The following is a 24,836-nucleotide window of genomic DNA, read 5'->3' as shown; positions in this document are numbered from 1 at the left end:
AAACATGTTTACAGCCTGGTACAAAAAAATACAGTTTTGGTCTGTACAGCTAATTTCCACCACTCACTTGTTCAAATTATATTAAAGCTTAAAGTTATGCAGAATTAACATAGTTTGCCTGGTTTGATTGACATGTTGGTGGTGTTACAGTTCTATTCAGAAACTTGTGGGTGACGTCACACAAAACACTGTCCATTCTTTATACTGTCATTAGTCACAACCTAAAAAAAGGTTAGGAATCACATGTCTAGTAAATCTAAAAGAATGTAAAGCATGGGTTTTCAACCAGTGGCCTGTTATCCGTAGGGGGTCCGCAGAGGCACTGCAGGGGGTCTGCCAATTTTTGTCATAATAATTGACAATTTTCACCAAAATAATGGTGAATGTGAGGCTGCAGATCACTGAGAAACTACAAACAGCCGAGGCATGGTTGGATGAATCAGTGGACATGTCCAAAGACGCACAGCTCTTGGCATTTAATAATCAATAACAACTATGCATGAACTTTTTTTTATGAATCATAAACACATAAAGGCTAATAACCCACTATATGATTTATTAGCCTGTTATTATTATTATATACTGTATTATTATTATATACTTATCATCAGTACTATTACAATCATCTTGCCACTGCACCTTATCTACCTGTTTATCTTGTGTTTTTTAAGTGTCCTTGTCCCATTCTGTGTTTTTATTTTTTATATTTTCTACCTCAGTATTTTATTCTATTGTATTTTTATTGTATTCAAATATACCGGACTGCTATGACGACCTAATTTCCCTTCTGGGATTAATAAAGTCTTCTATCTATCTATCTATCTATCTATCTATCTATCTATCTATCTATCTATCTATCTATCTATCTATGAATGGGTTAAAAAGCTGAAATAAAAAAGTTAGAATAAAAGTTACTTTAGGCCAGGCTTAAAACGTGACACTTTTTAAAAATACTAATTAGATGTGGGGGTCCATGTTCTGTTTGTCTCTTGTCCAAAGGGTCCTTGGGCTGAAAAAGGTTGAAGACCCTTGTGTGTAAAACTTTTGGACTTCGACAGTTGTTGATGTTTGTGTCTCAAGTCAAGGCCTGGCCATATTTTCAAGTCAAGTCAATACTGCTATATGTACAGGACATATAGAGTACTGAATTTTCGTTTCCCCTTAATATCCCGTGCAAACAGCATAAACATGACATATAAAATATAAGTAAAAGATGTAAAAAAATATATAAATCTAAAAATATGTACAAACTAAGACATCAGTGTGGCATTTTTTTCAATCTGCCAAGAAACGTGCTGACATGCGCTGCAGATAAACACACGGAGAGTCATTGGTCGAGCTCTATGAGACATTAAACTATGATTGATGATATAACAGTTCACCTGGTCAGGTGTTGAAGTGTTGTCACGTCAATGTGGCTCCCCCACGCGGAGCTGCTCAGTAGTTGCACGCGCTGGTCACGTGGCAGCAATATCACGCCTCCTCCTCATACGTCATCAGCAGCTAGCAGCAGATAGCAGCAGCAGCAGCAGCAGTAGCAGCGATAATGGTGAGAAACCAACGTGATTTCTTTGATTTTATCCTCCAGTTTTAAAGCAGAAGTCTTGACTGAAGTTTCAGTGAGTGTCTGACTGTACTCACAGCTCGCTGTGTTCACCGTGTTCGCGTTAGTTTGTCGTTAAATCAGCTGCACGTATCGTTGCTCGACGGTTAGCACGTTGCTAACTTCACGTTTTCTCGTGGTTTGTTTTTGTTCGCAGCTTTTCTACTCGTTCTTCAAGTCGCTGGTGGGGAAGGATGTGGTGGTGGAGCTCAAAAACGACCTGAGGTCAGTTTCTGATTGATTTGTAATTATGTATTTATTTATTTGTAGCCTGTCCGTTATTTAACAATAGTGTCGCTGATTGGAGCAGTGGACCGGCTTTGAATGATGGAGGCTCAACATGCAGCTTAACGTTGAATTAACTATGTAAATACAAAGTGATCATCACTTAAATACAATATAAACTCCTCTCTGTGCAGTCTCTAGATAGACAGATCTATTTTATTTCATTTATACCTTGCAGTTATTATTTATATCATGGTCACTTACTTTTGTAATATTAGATTAGATCATACTTTATTTATCCCACAATCTGACACTAACATGGTCAATCACTTCTTGAAGTTGTTGCACATTATGTAACTGTAAATTTGATCTTTTATATACCTTTTAAATATATATATATGCGTTGTTCTTAATAGATGGTTACGTGTTTACATATGTTGTTTTTGTTTGTTTGTTTGTATACTGGAGTATTGTAACAAAAATAGTTTCCCCCCTGGGATTATTAAAGTATTTCTGATTCTGATTCTGAACAGGGAAATTCACTTGTTACAGCAGCAGAAAGTTTAATATACACCACAGAAGTAGAATCAAATAAAAGAGGAAAAAACCCACAACGAACAGACAGAAGTATCAGTCGGCCTCTACAATAGACAAAAAAAAGGCAATCAACAGACAAGTGTAGAGATGTCCAAAACAAGTACTAAGGTGGTAAAATTCAAAAGTAGTGGAATGATATAAATAATATTGCACATGTAATCGGAAAGGAAATATTAATGTAATGTAAAGTGACCATAGTGTAAGAATATTGCAAAGGAAAGTGACTATAATATAAATAAATTTACAAAAGTAAGTGACCATGGTATAAGTAATAACTGCAAGGTATAAATTAAATAAAATAGAAAAGAATGGGACATGAACAGGAGACGACAACATGATCAGGTGTTAGTGTAAAGTCTGACAGCAGCAGGAACCTCCCCTTCTTACACCGTGGGTGTAGCAGTCTGCTGCTGAAGGAGTTACTCAGGGACCCCACACTGAGGCTATTTATATCATGGTCACTACTCTTGCAATAATATTATTTGTATCATGGTCACTTTCTTTGCAATATTTCTTACACTATGCTCACTTTACATTACAATACTCTTTTTATACATCATGCCACTTTCATCCTCAGTACTTGTCTGTTTCGAAGGTTGATTGTTTTTCGTGTTTATTGTAGGTTATAGATATTTCTGTCTGTTTATTGTGGGTTTTTTTTGCCTTTTCTACTTTTTTCTAATTCTGTAGTGTATGCTACACTTTCCTCTGCTGCTGTAACAAGTAAATTTCCCCGTGGTGGGATGAATAAAGTATATCTAATCTAATCTAAGATAGATAGCCTAACTTTTTGATCCCTGAAGGGATTTTTTTTGTTGCAGCAGCATTGCAAGTAACAACACAGAACAGGCACACACTATAGACAGGCATGTTAGAAAAAAAAAAAAATTGGTGACGATATAAAAATCAAATCAGGTTTTATTTGTATAGCCCAAAGTCACAAAGTACATTTGCCTCAGAGGGCTTTACAATCTGTACAGGGAGTGACACCCTCTGTCCTTAGATTCTCGGTTCGAGTGAGGAAAAACTTGCCCACAAAAACCTTTTAACAGGAAAAAAAGGTGGAAGAAACCTCAGGAAGAGCCACAGAGGAGGGATCCCTCTCCCAGGACGGACAGACGTGCAATAGATGTCACGTGCACAGAACAAATCAACACAAACATATTGTACAATTGAACAAAACAGTATATTGGTAATACACTGAACACTCAGGTCAAACATTTACTGTCACAAAAGGTAAATGAGCACATGCTGAGGAGAATCATCATGACAAGTGGTGTCAGAAAGTCGGAAGTATTTCTCTTCCGTTAGTGTCCTGGCCACTCGGGCGACTGACATGTATAAGGAATATACTAGGGATGCACAATATTTATCGGACCGATAAAATATCGGCAGAAGCACCGGGCTCCGAGCGGTGAGTCTGCCGCCGCGTCATCGTCAGTGGCAACAATTTTGCTCAAAAAACCAAACTCATTGTTTCAAACTTGTTTCAGTCTAATTCTTACTTCACCAGTATTATGTTTATCATGCACCAAACGGCATTATACGTAATTAATAAGTATTTATAACTTGTACAAATACATCGCGGTTCATAAAAATAATAATTTTTAAAAAGCCACAGTATCGCGACAATACTCGGAACCGTGATACTTTGTCTGGTATAGTATCGTGGTTACTCATTTTGGTATCGTGACAACTCTACAGAAGATAACAACAACATTGCTTGTTTGCAAAAGTTGTTCAGCGACGATTCCCAGAGGAGGAAAGAAGACTTGACGTGATGTTTGAAACAAGAGGTATTAAAAGAATATAAAGCAGCTAGTGGTGCAGCTTAGGCTAAAACAACAGAGTGTGGATTTCCTGATTGGTGGATTTTAATGATTGATGATGAAACGATTAGTACCGCCCACATTCACATGACCCACCAATGACGATCCAGAATGAAGTAAACCCAAAGGTAGTATATCGCACCGAGAGGATACACTTCACTTTCAAAGCCCCTTTTTGACTTTATGTAAACAACCAGGAGCTTCGTAAAGGAATAGAACATGACACAAAACAGCAAAGATAAGACATACGGTATCGTTTTATGGATTTTTTTTTTTTTTGTTGTTCTTTGGGGGCTAGCTCGCCGAGTTTTCATCGCACCGTGACGAGACACATATCTTTGTAATCAGCGGAGTCTCTGCTTTCACGTGACGTTTGTGTGGTTTGGTTGCAGAAGTGTTCATTCACTTCACTTTACATGTTTTATGTTAGGATATGTCCATAAATGACAATGATTTTAATTCCAACATCTCTCTCTCTCTCTTTCAGCATCTGTGGAACACTTCATTCTGTTGACCAGGTTGGAAATGATTTATTCTCCTTATTATTTTTCAAACAAAGCCATTCAGCTTTTACGTTTTCTGTCTTGACTGCACAGTTATGATTTCTAATCTAATTCTGACGTCACATTTCTCTGCTTTTGTGTTTCAGTACCTGAACATTAAGCTCACAGACATCAGTGTCACTGATCCAGAGAAATATCCACACATGGTAGGTTTAAACTTCTTGCAGTGTTTTCATAAGTTTTCGCTTGTGGCGTGAAATGTGGAAAGATTTCCCCCCAAACACCTGTATCCATTATGAGCCAGCTTCTCTGAGACTTTGAATGATGATCTTCAAACCCCCTCCACTGTCTTGTTTTTTAATCTCTTCCAGCTGTCTGTGAAAAACTGTTTCATCCGTGGATCTGTGGTCCGGTATGTTCAGCTACCAGCAGACGAGGTGGACACGCAGCTCCTGCAAGACGCTGCACGAAAAGAAGCGATGCAGCAGAAGCAGTGATTGGCCTGCGGGATGGGGGGGGCGGGGTTTTTGTAATAATGCGTAGTTTTGAGTTCTGAGTTGTTGATGATTTTCCTGTACTTTGACAGAGAGAATTTAATTGCATTCCTGACATTGGTGATTGATAATTTGCAAAGTAAGTAATTACTGGAAATGGTCTTCACCTCTCAGGCCGCGTCGACGGCTTCATTTGATATACTGTCTTTTTTTGTTTTGTTCAAAGGAAATGCAACTAAATACAATTATGAGCCCGGTAGAGGTAAAGATCTGTTCTAGTGTTTCTGTTGCATAATACAAGCACTGTTGCTTATCTTAAAAAAAAAAAAAAAAAAAAAGACTTTTGGATTTTTTTTTTATGCCACTTCAAAATAAAATATTTTATTTATATTTTGATCATGTTATTGTCATTTATAGGGATTTAGTTTTCTCCTTCTTAACAAACAAAACAGATCAGGCAGTGATGAAATAGCACAATAAAGAGACAGCAGGAGAACACAGAGCCTGCATCAACGTTTTGTACTTCAGTTTAAGCAGTACAGTTTTAAAGACACTTATGCACAAGTACATAGACAAACGGTAACAAAAAAAAAGAGGGGAGGCCTTGGTACACATCAAAGACAGCCCAAGTCCATTGTAAACTAACTGTACATAATATCTCTGTACAGTACAGCATCACTAACATTTAAGCAGATATATGTTGTAGTCTGTGTAACCTCACAGCAAGTATTTATGAATTCTTCTGTAGTTTTACGTTGGAAGTATTTCATCTGTTTTCACTGAGATCTTAATTTGCGTATTTCAAATTATCAGAAGAACTGAATGAGCTTTATTTCAACAAGCTGTGATCATGGAAAAAAATGTTATACATATTATATATAAGATGTAAACGACCGCACTGTTTTAACAAGTTTACAGGTTTATCCATGTAAGTCAGTCCAGCATAAACACACTTCATTATTGTTGCAATTAATTATTTAATCGTAACTGCTATTAACTGTTATCCTTTAATAACTCCCACTTTGCTCCTGTCTCCAGCTTGAGGGACAAATAAAGTATTATGAATACACATACGCTACCAATGATACTAAACCAAAACAACAATGCTGATATAAATTCTGCTTTTAAGAAGCTTATAATGTTTCAGTTTTTTGTTGATGTTGTCAGAGAGGTCATAATTGAAGTTTTATGTTTATTATAATGTTAGAAACACTCTTTACAACAACAGCACTCACTAATACCTCACTAGTAAACATGAAGTAGATTTAATCTCTGATAGTGTCAACAAAAACTGAAACAGTATAGGCTTCTTGAATTTATGGCAGAATTGGACTGTACAAGTGTACCCAATGAAGTGGCTGGATGGTGCTGATGTTGCAGATTAGTTTTTTAATTGCTATTTACAATCAAAGTACATAAAATGTTATTTTTTTTCCCCACTTGTGGATTAAGTAAAATGATTTCGATCCACCAGTCCTGCTGTTCAAACAGGATTTACATTTCTACAGCTATATTTATTCTCATTATATATTGTGCTATATTTAATCTACAAGTTAAATCCACTATTGCCTCACAGTACGAAGGTCAGTAAACCTGGTTTGAACCTCAGCCTGAGGCTTTCTGTTTTCCTCGTGTCTGCATGGGCTTCCTCCTCCAGTCCAAAGACATGCACCTAATAGGTTAATTGGTGACTCTAAATTGGTGTTTATGTGAGTGTGAATGGCTGTTTCCTGTGATGAACTGGAGACTTCTCCAGGGTGTTCCCCACCTCTCACTTTAAGTCAGCTGGGTGAGGCTCCAGCCTAATTTAAATCGTCTCTTTATTGCATCTAACAGTATTAATGTTTAAAAAATGTAAAACCCATGTGCCTGTATATGCATCGTCATCGTCACTTCTTCCCTTTAGTATGACAAACTCAGTCTGGTGTTAATACATAGAAATCCAATACGTTTATTTTACATTCATACATCTAAACATTGTACAATAATTTTAATGCAGTTAAAAAAACAAAAAAAACAAAGCCCAATCCAAAAAACAAGTCCTGAAGATTTACAATGATGTATTTGCATGTTTTAGGGTTGGTGACAAGCATTTAAAAATATATACACACACACTCTCACACACGCACACACACACATACAGGGATCTAGGACAATTGGCGTCCTTGAGTTGTACCTTAATACAGCTGGGCTGAATGAAGAAGAATTCAGTCACCATAGAGAAAGGCACATTGAATACACAGTGTATGTACAAACAAACAAAAAAAACTTTAACACGTACACAACTTTACTGTAGGAGCTAGAACAATGACCAAAAACTGTAAACCTTCACTTATGGAAAACAAATTAAACAAAAAAAAAAAATTCACATCTATACAAATACGTTTGAAGCAAAATATTTTCTTAGTCATAACAAAGCAGTACCTTGAAATGCATTTGAACACTTAGATTGGCTCTGCCAGCAGAGAGCAATCCCACAGATATAATTACACAATATGTCACAATATTTATGCAGTTGCCCACTTCATGTGCGCTGACAACTGGTAAGAGAATACCTCATGCATATCCTCATCAGACAGCAGCAGTCATCTGATATGTTTTACACTAAAAACCAAATTACAATGTCATTTTTCCCACCTCTTCACATGAATATGGCAACTTGACATGGTGCAACGTGTACGTACATCTACATAAAAATGTATAGACAATTCTATACAGCCGCAAATCTCGTATTTATCTCTTAAAATATATGTACCACCCGTCGATCAAAATTTTCAATACTTTTCAGAAAAGTAAGTTCTCTGATATAAAATACTGTATTTTCAAAAAACAGATTGTTTACATTCCATCCTTCTCAACAAAATAAAGCTTTATATACGTACCTTCAAAGCTTAGAAACACTCCCAACATACATATATATATATTTATATCTATATATAAACAATAAAGTGACTAAGATGCCGTATGTGGCTCTACGTTCACATGTAGTGGAAACCCGTTTAGAATGGCGTACACAGCCAATTTGTTTGTCTAATGAACACAGTGTGGCACTACAATTTTGGATGATTGTACAAGTTGGGTTGTTTTTTTGTTGTTGTTGTTTTTTTTTTTTAAATGCCAAGGTCAAGATTGCCTCCTCTAAAACTGTTCCCTTCTTCCAGTTCAGCATGCCTTTGTCAAGTCAGTAGGCATGTCTGCCGTCGACATACGGTATTGGATCTTCGTGTTAGTGATGGCGCCGTGCTTCTGTCGAAGATGCAACCGTAGCTGACTCTTGTGGCGGAAGTGCAAGTTGCATTTCTCACACTGGAAAGGAAAGACATTATTTTAGGGCATGTCTTCTTGTAATACCTTAAATTTCTAAAGGAAGTTACGTAGTTGTATGATCTTTTAACTTTTAAAAAGGCGATGAAATACAGTATGTCAACCTACATGGTAGGGCTTTTCTCCCGTGTGGATACGAAGGTGGCTCTTCAACGTCTGCAGGTGACGGAAGCGTGTTCCACAGATCTCACATGGATATGGCTTCTCACCCGTGTGGATCAACACGTGGGCACGGAGATGAGCAACCTGAAATAAAATATTGAAAAAAACAAATATAATCAACTTTGAATCTAACTGTGGTGAAAGGAGCAGTCGAACAAATGCAAACTATTACTTGGGAATGACGTGCTGGTATCCATTGTGTAAAAGCCGAAACACACTTAAGAATGTTCTTCACTATAATTATGGGTACTTCTGTAAAACTGAAAATAACTGTACCCACCCATAGTTAGTTGAGTATTCGTGCTATTAGCCCGTAAACAATAGAGGGAAAATGCTTAATGGAAGTGCGAGTGACACATTTTTACGTAAGGGTGTTATTACCTGTACAAAACGAGCTCCGCACGTCTCACATTTGTATGGCTTCTCTCCTGAGTGGATGCGAGTGTGAGTCTTGAGGTTAGCTGGTCTGTTAAACTGAGCACCACAGATATTACAGCGATACGGCTTTTCTCCTGAAAAAGGAAATCGGACATAAAAAAAAAAGTTAGAATTCAGCAGGAAAGGTGCGTAAACTCAACAGACAATAAATGAGTCTCTTAGATGTACCTGTGTGGACAGTCTTGTGGCTGGCAAGGTTGCCCTTGTAGCGGAAAGCAGCATGGCAGCGGTCACACTTGTATGGCTTGTCGCTGTGAACTTGAAGCATGTGTTGTTTCAGCGCTTCGTCTTCAGCAAACTTGGAGTCACATTCGTTACAGAAGAATGTACCGTTTTCTGTTCAGGAGGAATCAAGAGTAAAAGTTAACCTCGAGTCCTAAATAATCATTTTTTTATCCGCGTTTAACGTCCGTCATAAAAACTCACCACAACTGGAGTCTGAGTATTCAGAGTGCAGCTCTGCCATGTCCTCTGTTAGACGGGACCTGGAGGTTTTGGGACAGACTTCTGAGTGCTGTGTGGACGGAGTACCGCACGATGAGCAATTCAGGCGGCTCAAGTAGTGTGGAGGGTGGCTGTCACCGTTCTTCAGTGACCCCTCGAGTGCACTATAGACAAAAGACAAATACTTAAAAGTCAGACAAAAAACAAATGCTGCAAATCAGACTTGAGAGAGTCCTTTTCTGACAAAACAAAGTTCATAAAATGATCCTGGTGAATGTCAAAAAACAAGAGCAGCTCATATGATAACTTCCTTACTCCCCAAATCCTCCAAGCACGACATCCAAACTGGTTCAGGAGACAAACTAACATTTTCTTAAGCAAACTATGCAGCTACGTGTTTGATTAAACCTCACCTGTTAATGATGTTGTTGAGACGACTGGCCTGGGGCACAGGTAGGTCCTCGCTGTGATCGCTGCTCTTGCTTGTGGTTTGTGGGTCGAGGTTCTCCGAGTCACTCGGGTGGAGGTAGGGCTGCAGGCCGTGGCGCTGAGGAGAACGGAGCCCGGGATCCCGCAACCCCACCTCGTCTTCTTTAGCGCTCTGATTCAACACGATGAACTTGTACTTCTTCCAGTTGCGAGCTTTGGGGTCCTGCGTGCCTTGCTGGGCTTGCACTGCGGCGGCTTGGGAGAGGCCGGCGTTCTTGCTACTGCTGGACTCTGTTGGGGAGTTGGGCTGGCAGTCTGATTTAAGGGGGCTCTGTGGGCTGCTCATGAGGCTCTTGCGCCCAGCGGAGGAGATTCCAAGGGGGTAGTGCTGATGGATCAGGTCTTCCTCTGCCTGAGGAGCGTGATCTTTGCCAGAGTCTTTCTGGTGCTCCAGGGTTAACACAGGGAACGCTCGCTTCCTTGTGCCAAGCGCGATAGACTGACTGACCCCATCGTGGCTCTCCTTCCTCATCTCGTCCACCTCCCTGGAAGCGTAGGTGGTGGAGTGAATAATGCTGGAGGAGCTAGTGCCCACTGCCCTGCTGTATTCTGCCCTGATGAGGTTGGCGCTGTCGTGTGGGGAACAATGCTTGTGGTGGATACCGCTCTTAGAGAGATCAGCAAAAGCGTTTTTGGCATCAGTCAGCTTGCAGAGAGGGAAGGGGAATCCTGGCATAGGAAACTGCCCGTAGAGATGGTAGTTGCTAGGGGTGCTGACCCCGTTGAACATGTTTGAACCGTATGGCCTGCCATCCCTGAACGGAGCTACACGGCTGTGCAAACTGTCGACAACATCATGGGGCCGGTAAGCGTGGACATCCTGAGGTAAAACCAAGGGACTGACTAAAAACTCATCTCTGGGCAGCTTGACAGACGGATCACTGTGAAAAGAGCAAGATGGTTACGAAAAAAACAAAAACACGACAGATGCTCACAGTGATAAATTTGACTGATTTGTAACGGCACCTTGTTGCACCAACCTGGATTTGATGAATCTGTGGCAGGTGTCCACAACATGGTCCATCTGCAGGTAGATGGCTGTGTTCATGATCGCCATAATCAGACTCTCCTTTAGTGTGAGACGGGAGGTGTACATAAACTCCAGCAGGATGGCAAACCCCTCTGGGTCCACTTTTGGATCCAGACTGATAGCATTAAGGTTGCACTTGTGGGAGTCAGTAAAGATGGTGTAAAACAGCCCACTGGCAGCCATGTAAAAAAAGAAGAAAGAGCAAAGAAAGATCAGTCACTTCAGCTTCAAACTGCAGCAGAGAAACTGCCCTCGTGTAACTAACACACACCTGCAAGCCATGAGAACGGTCTTGTGTGCACGAAACTGCTGTCTGTTAACCAGGATTGTAACATCTGTGAGGATATCTCTGCTACGAAGCCGGTTCAGGTTGAGCAGGACATCGCTTGCATGGCGTGTGAACTGTATGCAGCTGTCTGCTGCGCAAGCCATTTTGTCAAGTTCTGCAAAACAGAAACAAACATGAAGGTTATCGCTCACACACACACACACACACACACACAAATGTACTGTTGCGGTGAGCGGCGTGCCAACAAGACTAAAGTGAGAGGTTCATCTTTGAGTGAATTAAACTGAGGCTGAAATTATTTATGATCCTCACGGGGTGTTCAATGTGGACAAACAGATGCGGCTGTTCGGCCAGAAGGCGGCGCCATTTATTAAATAAACACAGTCTAGACATTTAAATTTCAACCTTTGGTATCGTTTCTCTTTCTGACTTTCTCGCTCTGTAAACCACCGGGTGACAAGTTAATATAGCAAATGAAGATGAAGGAAAAACTGAGTGCAGCGGACAAAAGTCATGATATAATTCTGTAATAACGATATTATATTTAATTTTTTTTAACTCACTGATTTATAATTGCGCATATTTAAAATAATAAACAGTTATAAGGGCACTATTTTTAAATCATTTAAGCAGTTTTATAATAATTATTGAATCTAACAGAGTTTAAAAGTTTGGTGTTTACTCTCAGGTTTTTTTTTTTTCCCTTTTTCTTTTTTTGTGAACAAACCTGTTAAATAAATAAAAAACATGTCCAAGAAGCATCTCGGTCAATACTTGAAACTTTCAAACATTCAAATATTTCAAGATTTCAACCGCAAGATGTGTAATAACAACAAAGCCGGTGCAGCTGGCAAAGGTTAACAAAACAGTCTGTACTTTTGTTTTGCTGTCGTAAAAAAAAAAAAAAAAAATCTTTGACAGCGAGTTTGTTGTGATGCACCCACACTATATGTTACAGTGCAACTCTGGGTTAATTAAGAAACATTTAAATTAAAGTAAACGCGTGCTTCTTTAACACGCAAACACATTTTTGACGGATTGTTTGAACTCTGGGTCTGTAACTGGAGCCCGTCCGAAAATAGAAGCAGCCTAAATATACTGATATCAGATCAAAAAAAAAAAAGGTGGTGAATTTATAATCTCAGATCAAGCAGAGCATTTATTATGAAGCATAACAACTATATAACCTCCGACAATCTGCTTTAACCTAGTGAGTTAATTAAAGGTAGGTCCTCAACATCTCTGCTTTTATTAATGTTATTTTATGGACCTAAATATAGTCCTCCTGAGCATAAATATACAGTCTAACCGAAACTCTCAGTTCGTGACAGAAATGAGATAACATAACACTTTGCAGGAAAAGCTTGAGACCAACAACTCTCTGGTTGCGCATCTCAGTAAAACAACTCGAGCACGGTGTCACAGTGGAAACATGAAGAGAGAGAGAGAGAGACACAACTTGGTGCGACGACGTGTCTTTGGGAGCTTCAACCGTGGAAAGAAAAAAACAGACACACACACCCAACAACACTTAATGTTTCCGCTACAGTGTTACGGTAACAGCCGGGGCTTGTTCGGCGCAGTCTTTTGCGCTCCATTAGAGCAAAATTACCGTACCCCCCCCTTAAAAAAATAAAAATAACAACAACATGTAATGTTTGAACAGCCATGCTGCCAGGCAAACTTCAACTGACAGCGCGCGCGAGCGAGAGGGGAGAACGAACGAACGAGCGAGCGAGCGCGAGAGAGAGAGAGAGAGCGGGAGCCACTTCTCTCGCGTGCCTGACAGTTGGAACGTACAGCCGTTAAATCAGAACGTTTTTTAAAAAACAACTGTCTAACGGCTAACTGACAAACAGCTCATAACTGCACCGTTTTTCTTTCTTTTTTTTAAACAAAGCGTGTCAGTGCTGCTACAAGCGGAGGAGGAGGAGGAGGCTACTGTCTTGTCTGGTTCTCTCTAACAGCGCTGTCAAAGAGCAGCAGCGGCGGCGGCAGCGGCGGCACAAGCACCGCCTGTCACTACACAAGGAGAGCCACTTCAGAGTTTCGACTCTGCTGCACTGTTCACACCAACAACACACCAACCAACAGTCACAGTCACACAAGCACCCCTCTTGTCTTCACATGTAAAAGCATATAAATGTACAAAAAAAATAAGAGCTACAGTTAATAAAAAAAACAAAACAAAACATCGGCAATAGCACAGTACATAACAACTTCGCGCCAAATTAGAGGAAAAAAAAGGAATTTAAAAAATCACCTGGTAGCGCTTTCCTAGAAACTTCTTGCATCACCACTTCTAAGAACCCCAGTTCTAAGAATCAGACGAGCTCAATTCTCGGAATTTGAGCCCGGGACCGTACCACTTTCCCGAGGGGGGCAGGGGAGAGACGTTTTTTTCCCCTAGTGGTGAAAACAACTCCTTTTCAACCCAGCTATCCTAACACCTGTCCCCTATTGTAGTTTTACCATTAAACGCAGCGCACTCTTAATATTTGAAAGAGTGTGAAAAGAAGCGTTATTCTGTCCAGTAAAGCTAGAAAATGTTTAATAGTTATCAAATCCAACACCGCCACCACCCCCCCTATCTAAGCTGCTTTTGGTTGAATCCACAGTCACAGGACGTCGAGCCTGCGACGTCACCAGTCCCTTAAACCCGCCCCCGAAATTCTCAGAACTAATTTATATTCTACGATTTAAGTAATGTGTCGTTTGGCTGCCTTTCCGTCGCATTTAACACGCAGAGATTACACGTAGGAGAGCACAGAGCGACATCTTAATTAGACAGACTCGCCGTTTCCTTTTTTTGTTTCTTTTGTTTGTTTTTAAGTCAGATTTCTTTGCAGGTATGCTGACTTCATAGATGGAGAATGCTGCGAATCAACATCGGGGGGTTTGTTGGAAAAAAATGGAAACAGCTTTATTAGATTGTCTGTACACGTCCGAGTCGAGCAGTGTGTCATGTGTCGGTTTTGGTTTGCATGGTGGTTGCATTGACACTTGTTTTTTTAGATTGTAGTCTGCGCTGTGTAACGTTAAAAGCGACTGAAGATTAAAGCTGCTTTAAGATCAATGAAGTTCATGGTTACATAGTGGACTTGTTGTATGGAAAGCCAGTCTGACACGAGCAGTTATGTGAATGCAGTCAAACCTTGGGTTTGATGTTAGTATTAATGTGGGGCACTTTGATGTCAGGGTCAGGTCCTTGGTTTATTTGGTGTTACTAAGTTTAAACTTGTTATGTGGCCCTGGATAAAAAATATATATCTTTTTGTTTGGATAACTTGAGGGCTGCTTGTCAAATTGTCAGGTGATGTGTCCCAACCCCCCAAAAAACATCATTACTCATTGAAATGTAAAATGAAAGATTCCTAGAAAATTAATTGAATGCATTGCTGTGATTTTGTTTTTCTTTCTCTCGCCCTACCATTTAATTTAAGGCATGTGTACTCCCAGTTGCATCATTTCTTTCAGAGTTGAGCAAGAATAAACAGTTTCGCTTTTTTTTTACTAGCTTACAAGTGTTTTACTTCACGCCTCACCAGCCACACTTTTGTTTAAATCCTTGCTAAATGTGCAGACCATGCACAGAGATGAAGTGTGAATTTGCATATCTATTACCAGTTAATAGATGGGTTTATGGTGCTCGGTTAAGGGGACGTGTATGAGGACACGTGTAATTTGTATTCTGAGTTTTAATGTCAGTGACTCACCTTGAAAACTTTGTTTGTGGTGACTCCAAAGCACGGATTCCCCGTCTTTTCTCATCCCGCTCACTCCTCCTTGGCACAGAAGGAGCATTTGCTGAGCTGATAATACAGGACAAAGACACATTTATGCAATTAATGAAAAGATATATGAGCTCTCATTACAACAGTGAAAGCTATGTCTAAACACCTTTTTGAAAACATTTATCTTGAGTACTTCTAATATGACAAAACAACAGAGATAATCTCTTGTCAAATGCTCTGATTTAAAGGTTAAGTCGATGTTCACACTGCAAAGACTCTAAAGCATGAGCTCCATTCTGGTTATTAATTTTAATAATTACTAAACATAGCAAATCTGATGTTTGATTATACAGAATTGTCATTTGTAGTGGATTTTATACACATTGAGACTTTAAAATAACTCCTCTACACCTATTAATTGTTATATATATTATATATCTAATGAAGTCTTTGAGGAATATCTAGATCTAATACACGTGTTTTGATGATGAAGATACATTTTATTATTTTGTTTTCATATAAAATGAATTCCTCTTGATTATTTCTCTAATTTTCCACATGCCACATTTTTTAGAGAGAAAATATGTGACACAATAATGCTCAATTATTGACATCATTTAAGCAGCCTTTGTCATACAGTGTACTTGTGTTGCAGCCAAAGATGCGATGCCTTCTTTTTCCTTTTTTTTTCATTGTTTAACCCTTTATGTGTCAACACACTCCACTATAATGTAACCAACATTTCCCTGTGGATTGCCCCACACATCCGCCCATCTGGATCCGGCATCCCACTAAAAAACACTCCAGGTGTTCACAAACCATTGGGGAGAAAAAAAAAAAAGTCTCCAAAATATAATTAAGACGCACGCTTTTTACAGCAATCTCCGATTCAGCACTGCCAAATAAAGACTATCTTGAGCTCCAAACAAAGAGCAGCGTCAACTTTATTTCAATCCACTTGGGGGATGTTTAAGGCACTCCAGCTCCAGTTATGCATAATGCACGGCCATAAACCATCCAGGAGTTAGGAGGGAGATGTGTAATTTACCAAGGCCCCATGCTGTGCCCAGCTATAGAAGGATGAGATAATTACTGCAAATCCTTGGCAAAGTTTTTCTCAACCAATTCCTAGCAAAGAATAAATGACCCACTTACACAAGGGCAGAGAAAGAGTGCAGGGTTAGCTGATCAATAGCCACCTCGTCTGAACTGATAGGAATGCCACGCAGGCCACATTATCAACAGTGTATCGGTTACTCCTTGATCTCCATTCAGGCTCACGTTAGGGTCCTGGTCTCTTTGTCCAGGCGGCACGCTGTTCAGAAACAATCACAGCCAAAGCAGCTGCACATTTGTAAAAAAAAAAATTAAATAAAAAAAAAGATCTTCTGACACAGTGTGAAACATCTCGAAGCCGTATCATTGCCTACACTTGGTGCATGATAGGTCATTGAATAGAAATGCCCACTGACAAAAGCCCGAGGCCCGGAGGTTGCCTCACTTTTTTTTTTCATAAACTGCACACTTTTGTCTCGTTTCACAGCAAATTTCTGCCAACTTCAGTGTTCATTGTCAGCAAAGATGTGAGTGTGGAGTTTTGTTCTGAGAGGCATGATGCAACCAAGCTGTAACACCAAACAGATAATGCTGTTAGCTACAGAGGTCTTTTTTAGTTCCTTTCTTTAAAAGAATTTCTTTTTATATTGTTAAGTTTCACTTTTTTTTTATTCCATACATCCCAGAAGCATTTTTTTCCGTCTTTTGTCCACAACAAAGTCGCCCTTTGTCAAACACCAAAAATCCTATACTGCAGTTCTGAATTATGACACAGCTGCACCGTGTCTGTAAAAAGATTTGTTCTTCTAGTGTTATCGTACGTATTTATACATGTTCCTTGACTGCCTGTTTGAGGAGATCAAACATATGACATGCATAATTTATAACGTCTCTTAAATAACACAACGTGTAATGAACAGATGCAGTGAAAAAATTCACTGATATCACTTCAAAAGATACTTTCTTTGCAGGTAATGCTGAGCACACTTTGCTTGGAAGTTTGCCTCTTGCTTCTTTAATTAACAGACAAACAAGGCGAGTCATATTCTGGCAATAAATCATGTCTGTAACAATGCTGCTGCATGTCTCTGCACTTACACACACTCCAGGATGAAAGACGGCCTAGATCACACTTGACAAGATTAAACCAAGCGGCAGCTTCCATGTCTGTGTTGTAAAACCAAAAACTGTAGTTCCTCAAACGTCCACTTGAGGCTGGCTCCAGAACATGTCAGTTTCAATAAGCCTCTATGTTAAAATTTGTTTCAACATGTTTACAGCCTGGTACAAAAAACAGTTTTGCTTTTTATAGTTAATTTCCCTGTTCATGACAACTGTACTGAGGGGGAATTTTTATAGAAGACACCTGTTCAAATTATATAAAGGCTTAGTAGTTATGCATAATTAACAGTGTGGACACTTTCATTGACAGCTGCGAGCTGTTACAGATGGCTTGTTTGAGCAACCAGGCGTTGGTCAGATTTTTAGCTCTTCAGAAACCTTTGGATGACATCATGCATACCCCATCCATTCTTTATACTGTCAGTGGGATAAACACACTGATATATTAACAGCAGTAGTGAATAATAGAGATAGAGGACCCCCTTGTTTGTGTGCACTGCTAATATAATCGTGAGTATGAACAATTTGGCAGTGTGCTCAATTTAGATCGCCTCGTCCTTAACATTTCAATAATGTGCTCAAAGGTTGTATTGTAAAAGCAGCAACAACACAACAAGTGTTTCAACCCTGGTGGTCAATAGCAAGGCCCCATGGACATGTAGGAGCTTTGCTAAAGACTATTCTGCTTTATCAATTATTTCAAAAAGAAAATACAGGCACTCAAACTTTGCAGTAAGTTTCTGCAGTGAGTCTGTGTGGATAACCTTGAGTTCACCAGCTTGTCTGCACAAGCTACATGTTAAGGTCATAATCTGAGCAGAGGCGTGTTAGTGGGTTAGAATTCCAATTTAGCCAAATCAAAGCATGTAGATGCAGGACTTTCTCAAGGCCAGCTGAGAGGAGCCAGGAATGCAGCCTGCAGAGTTGAACTTGATGGAATTTTCCACGCATACCAGAAACAGTCCCTTGCCAGGGTGCCATCTGCTGGATGATGGGTCAGTTACTTCCACAAAACATGAGGATATAAAGTATATAATCTTCAAAAATCTTCTCACATGCACATGGCTGCAAAATGCAGGAAGAGTTGTTAAATTTGGGGCAACGTTCTGCACAGATTAGTTTCAAAGCCTTGTTATATGTATCTACATGGATTCAGTTTGATATTTAAACAGCGGTGTCCGCTCTTAGTGATAGTGTCAGTGCAGAGATTCACATGGTAAACAAGTGGGTCTTGTTTCTTTGCACCACCCTCAATAATGATCCAATAAGAATAATCTGTCTGAATCAACCCCCTTTCCCGCACTGCTGTCACAATACCTATTAGTTAGCACCACACTCTAGATCTTGATATGTTGGGTGTGTGTTGGAAATGTTTCAATGTTCCTTCATCCTGTCACAGCATTATTTTGTTTATTTTTTGACTCTGGGGATGTGCAAATGTACCCACAATGTGAAGCAATGAGTCCCCACCTGTGGGGTACATGTACCCCATGAGGTACAAGCTTACAGAGAAGTCTTAATAGTTGGCTTACGACTGGATAAATGGTTTCAAATTGATGGCACGGGTAGCACTATATCACCTCACATCCAGAAAGTTCTGAGGCCTTTTTGTGTGCTGTTTGCATGTTCTCCCTACCCCTGCGTGGGTTTTATCACTATACTGAATCCTGTTTTTCTCCCACAGCCCCAAAGAAAACATGCAGGTTGAGTTAAGTGGTGTATGTGAAAATTGCCTGTAGGTGTGAATGTGAACATGAATGGCTTTCTGTCTTAATGCGTCGGCCCCTGTGACTAACTGGTGACTTCTCCGGGGTGTACCCAATGTCGCCGAGACTGCCTCCAGACCACTGACTGTATAAAGAATGGACAGCGTATGTGTGACATCACCCGCAGGTTTCTGAAGAGCTGTTTCGAAGCTCAAAATATGTGGTGCTGGCTGTCACCATGTTGGCAGTCCTGTCTCTGCCATTTCCTGGCCAATCTAAAAATCGGCGATCATCGGCTGACCTGAGGTGGGCTGAATAAAGCCTGGGTGCTCAAACAAGCCATCTGTAACAGCACCCACCTGTCAATCAAAGCAGCCACACTGTTAATTATGCATAATTTTAAGCCCTTATATAATTTAAACAGGTGAGTTATATATAAATTCAGACTCAGTACAGTTGTCACGAACGGGGAAATTAGCTATAAAGATCAAAACTGTAAACATGTTTATTTCTGCTGTGAAGTTGGACATTTTAACATGGGGACTTATGGAGACTGACTCATTCTGTAGCCAGCCTCATGTGGACGTTTGAGGAACTGCAGTTTTTGGCACCTTTGCATTAGCTTCACTTTACAGCCACAGAGGTTGCTGCTTGCTCCAGACCCCCCAACCACCCGTTGAAAGCGTATGCAGGTACAACTAATGGATGGATAGTTTAAATAGTTCGCTAAGAGATACTTAAACAAAATGAATGGATAGATTGTTAGAACAGTAAAATTCATACACAAAAATGTAATATAGAAGTCTAAAAATGATAGATGAGCATTTTGCATAATGTGCTAAAAGTAGCTGAGTTGAAATAGATGACTGATACTAGTGGATAGTTAGCACAAAGTAACAGTGTGACAGTTGAAATGGATAAAAGTAGCTAAAAGTAATGGACAAACAGATAAAAGTAAGGTAAGATAGACTTTAATGATCCCACAGGGGGGAAATTCATTTGTCACAGCAGCTCGTGTACACAAGGTTGATAAGAAATTACTCATAAATAAGAAATATATAGAAGAAAGTGGTGTTAAAGAGTCTGACGGCTTTTGGAATGAAGGACCTGTGGTAGCGTTCCTTCTTACATGGTGGGAGTAGCAGTCTGTTGCTGAATGAGCTGTTTAAGGCCTCCACAGTCTCAAAGTGATTAAATGCAGCTTATACAACTCCCAAGTGGTAGTAGTCAAAATTCTAAAGACCATATTTAACTTAATTAAAATTATTGTAACTATCTATCTAGTTACTTTACGTCCCATTTAAAAGCATCTTTTGTAAAACTGAGGCTGTTGTTGGCGAAAGGGCATTTAAAGTTCATCTTCTACGTACATCGGATAAAAAAGGTTGGGAACTACTGATCTTCAGGACAAGTTGTATCTATATATAATGCCTGCTCAGATGCTCAAAGGGTGTTTCAGCATTTATTTCACACTGCGACTGAACATAACTGGGACATTGTCCAGCACTTTGGTGACAAAGCAAGAACACACAAACACACACTTTCTCCAGAACCGGCATCCAGAGATTTGAAGAGACTGAAGGGAAAAATATAAATATAAGTACGTGCAAAACAGAAAGATTTCATTTCAAGCAAACATTTGCACTGTTTAGGCAATAGAGATAGCATCTCGCTCTGCTGTACCATCCTTCGTCAACAAGGCCCAAAGTTGCTAAACCAGTTTGAATTCTGTCATGTATTGTGTACTCATTATGAGTATATAGTTTGATTGCTCATGAGCTCTGTGTAATGTAGAGTTTGTCACATGAAGTGAAACTCAACCACTGTTCAAATCATCAGAGTTTGTAGAAATTATAAAGACTGCTCTCATATCACTGCTTTAGTTAACTGTTGCAGCTCTCGACTTTGCCCCTGCACTCCGGTCAAGGTAGGTGCCTGCATCCACACACGCTCAGCTTCAAGCCACGGTTCAACAAGAACCACACGCAAAGCTGCAACGGTGCGTTTAGCACGTCTACCACCTCAGCTCTCTGAAATATGAAATATGAAAGGGATCCTGTTAAAAGCACTGTTGTCAAACATATATTTTCTTACATCCTTAAATTGTGTTTCCCACAGTTTTTTTTTTTTTTTCCGATTTTTCAGCTGCGAGTATCGATACATTAAGTCCCATTCAAATCCCCCGTGTTCTGCTCGCTGCCCATTTCCCCCGTTGGCTTTGCAGGAAGAGCGATTAGGTGAGCCAGCCGCTAGTCTCGCTGTAGAGCATTTCTAGCAAGTTACCCGTCTAGATACTCTCTTTACATAGACGCCGACGTCTTCCTCTTCCTGTTTACGCAGTCAGAGTGAGGAGATTCAAGAGAATGGCGGCGGACATAAATCCAGCATCTTCATGCTTAAAAGCAGAAGTGCTCCCACCACTTCGGGTTTAACCGTCTGAGGACGGATTGGATCTGCCCAAAAAGTCCAAAGTTTTACATATCTATCTCCGAAACGGGGAGCTGTGTGTGTAGAACAGCGTGCAGGGGTCAATGACCCAAAGTGCCCAAAGTGACTGCAGAGTGACAGAATAACTTCATAAATACTACTTCTATTGAATGACAGGTTCCCCCCAACTTTCTGGAGGGTCTTTGCTTTTCTAAGTGGCATGCCTGAGGAAAATGAGGCAAAAACGCATGGGACCTTCTGTAGTAAAAGGGCATTATTTTATTGTTCTTCACATACTTGGTTGAAAAACGGCATATGTATGGGATTGAAAAATAATATTTTCATTCAAAAACTCTTCACTAGTACTGTTTTAGGTGTGATATGACAAAAATCTAATTTTGTCCAGCATTTGCAAGCTGTAGACTCTCTGTCCAGTCAGAGTATCGAATCGTATCGAATCGAATCGTTGGCTGAATATTGTGTATTGTATCATATCGTATTGTGAGATTAGTGTATCGCTACAGCCCTACATATACAGGTGCATTTTCATGTCAGCTTTTTTATTTTTGTAGTTCTTTTGGGTTTTCGTCCTGCAGCCAAAGCAGTAAATGGATTTAAATCCAACATGGAAACATGGGATTGGCGAGGATGAAAGCAATCCCACCAAGCCCCAGAAGTCAACTGCTTTACCCCACACACAAAAAAAACAACTCTCTGGGTACTGACAAGGGCTCAAGAAGAGATTATTTCAACATTTTTATGAAATATCAAAGATATATATGCATAATAACTTAAATACGTGTACGATGAACTTTAATTTGCCAAATAAAAAAAGAAATCCATCGTTTTCCTTTTTTTATTCCAATTTCTGAATAATAATAATAGTAAATAAATGTATTTTTCAGCCCATATCGAAAAATAAGCCCATATCGACTTACAAGCCACTGTACACATAACAAACAAAGGTAATAATTCTGTAACTATTACAAAGATCATGCCAAACAACTGAGGACAAAAATATAAACACAAACCTGCTCTTTAGACATTACAGCTATAAGACATGGAAAAAAAAACTATATAATAATAATAATGGTATTAATAATAACAATGTTGCTTAAAATGCATCAATTTTGATTGAATTTCTTTCTGACTTTGTCGTGTCAGCGCCTACACCTTTATTTCAGTGAGATGAATCGAGGCAGCGCTTTGGGAGTCATCCCACTCTTTATATTTGCTAGAAACAACAACAATCAACAATCAACTCCTATAACCATCAAACCTCATTAATATGCATTTATGCTAATTTGTAACGAAGAACCAAACATATTTTTTTGCAGTTTTTTTTCTTTTTTTTTTACAGTTTATTCTTACAAATGTCTCATCGTTAACAGCTACTGTATCTCTCATGCTTTTAGAAGCATATCTGAAGCCAGGTGGAAGTACTGATGCGAGAGAACATGCGCTCAACACGATTGTTATCTTTTGTACATCACACACACACACCCTCGATATCTGCTGCACTTATATATTCTGTACTTTGCATGAGTGAGACAGCAAACGTGTTTTGATAGTATCACATGTTGAATGTAACAGAAAATCAACCGAGGCATAGCATAGATCGTGCTGCACATTAGTGATCTGTTAGCTGTAAATTCAAACATTGAAAGTGGGTTGTTAGTTGTTAAAGAAGAAGACTTTTGATTATTAGAGTGCCAACCTTTATTTTTTTGTGGAGATGTTAAAAGATTCTTGAAGGGTACAACCCACATGAAAATCACACGTGAATCATTAAGGTCTCTCCAGATCCTATCTTCAAGTTAAATGTCTCTTTTACATGTTTTTACATACAGTACATGAACCTGTGAGGATATTATGTATTGCACTCGGTACCCCCATTTGCTTATCAGATGTCAGTTGTTTTATCATGACTCGTATGTCCTTTAATATCACTTTGCATGCTCGCTTTTGTCAACATTGCAAGCAAGTGATTCAACGGTACATCGATTTGATCTCTGAGATTAGCTGACCATCAGAAACGCAATAGGGAAATATGGAGCGTACGTGTTAGCGAGCCAGTGTTTCTGGCCTTTGTGCGTTGCCGTCACTCACCCGGTGGGGATGATGTGCTTGTATGTGAACAATTTCATGACCAATCATATACAGTAGATAATCAGAAAATCTATATTTGTAGTGTACCTAAATTAAATATTTCAAAATAATCAAACTTTATATGTGTGCACAGTTTTTAATCAGTCTTAATGCAATTTATTGCCTGGTCAAAGCCTTGTGTCTTTGACAAGCACTGACCAACAGAATCACATTAAAGTTTTATATTATTTTTATTTCTTTAATTCAATGTCAGCAAAAAACGCTTCCTCTTTTGCTCCACGATTATTTATCCTGGCAGCATTAAAGTGCAGGTGTTGAGCTTGAGAAGAAAAAAAAAAGTCTCACCTTTTTTCTGCTGGAAGGAGTGAGGCATGATGGGATCTGTAGTGGGAATCAGGCGGCAGTGCTGAGCCCTGAATTCAAAGCCCAGTTCAGGAAGCGAAGGGGGCCTCTTGTGCAGCTCCGAAAGTCTTTTCAGTGGTGCCAGTCACTGAGATCAGTCAACTTTTCTACCTGGTGAAGATCCAGAGCACAGCAAAACACATCCCGCCTTACTGTTTTCGCCAAAGTTTTTATTTTTCTGGCAAGTGGCTTAGATGATCCGGGATGCAGAGTCTGGCTGGTGCTCGAGCCTTCCTGTGAGTGGCAGCTTAAAGCTGGAGGGATGAAGCTGTCTTCAGTGCAAAAGGGCACCGGATCTGTGTCTCGCGGTGGCGGAGTAGCTCTGGTGAAGCATCGTGGCTGTCATTGTGTTCATGCAGGATGGGAATGCTTCTGGAAAAGGCGGGCTCGGCAGCAAGGCTGAAGTGAGTCAAGTTGACTGAGCACGCTTCATGTTAGGGAAACGGTCCACAGGGCATCTCTGGCTCTCTGAGCTGATAGGCCGCCTGCACTCTAGCGTTGATTGATTGTAGCACTCGGTCGCTCCACTTTTCCACGAATGCTAAAACTGTGGGGCAGGCTCAGTTTTTGCAACAAAAAAAAAAAAGAGGGGGGGAAGAGATTAAACCGCCTGTGAAATAATCCCAGTTTTTTTCTATATGAAAATGAATGAGGAGTCTAAAATCCCATTAAGCCTCAGGAGCACAAACCATAGACTAACAGTGCCTTTAACGTGGAGGAACTCTCGGAGCTCGGGCCATCTGCCAGATCAGTTTTTCATACACGTCGATGACACATTGTTTTATAAACAGTGCTTTTATACAACAAACATTTCAGCGTCCTAGAGCATTAATCTACCTAAGCTGATCTCAAT

The 24,836-nt window shown here is 39.8% G+C and overlaps 2 protein-coding genes across 2 annotated transcripts; one reads left to right on the top strand and one right to left on the bottom strand.

Annotated features, from left to right (window-relative positions):
* Window positions 1-1,416: 1,416 nt before the first annotated feature.
* Window positions 1,417-5,589, top strand: smx5. Its single transcript, XM_010739531.3, has 5 exons — window positions 1,417-1,549; window positions 1,761-1,828; window positions 4,742-4,772; window positions 4,904-4,963; window positions 5,129-5,589. Exons 1-5 carry the CDS (start codon window positions 1,547-1,549, stop codon window positions 5,252-5,254), a joined length of 288 nt encoding a protein of 95 aa, XP_010737833.1. The 5' UTR covers window positions 1,417-1,546; the 3' UTR covers window positions 5,255-5,589.
* Window positions 5,590-7,178: 1,589 nt separating this feature from the next.
* Window positions 7,179-13,721, bottom strand: bcl6aa (BCL6A transcription repressor a). The gene is made up of 9 exons (XM_019275343.2): window positions 13,691-13,721; window positions 11,410-11,581; window positions 11,089-11,310; window positions 10,033-10,989; window positions 9,602-9,783; window positions 9,344-9,511; window positions 9,119-9,249; window positions 8,684-8,821; window positions 7,179-8,557 (listed from the first exon to the last, which is right to left on the bottom strand). Exons 1-9 carry the CDS (start codon window positions 13,719-13,721, stop codon window positions 8,414-8,416), a joined length of 2,145 nt encoding a protein of 714 aa, XP_019130888.2. The 3' UTR covers window positions 7,179-8,413.
* Between the last annotated feature and the right edge of the window lie 11,115 nt (window positions 13,722-24,836).

Source organism: Larimichthys crocea, chromosome XVII (assembly GCF_000972845.2).
Source record: "Larimichthys crocea isolate SSNF chromosome XVII, L_crocea_2.0, whole genome shotgun sequence".
NCBI lineage: Eukaryota > Metazoa > Chordata > Actinopteri > Sciaenidae > Larimichthys > Larimichthys crocea.
This window is presented reverse-complemented; position numbering and strand designations above follow the sequence as displayed.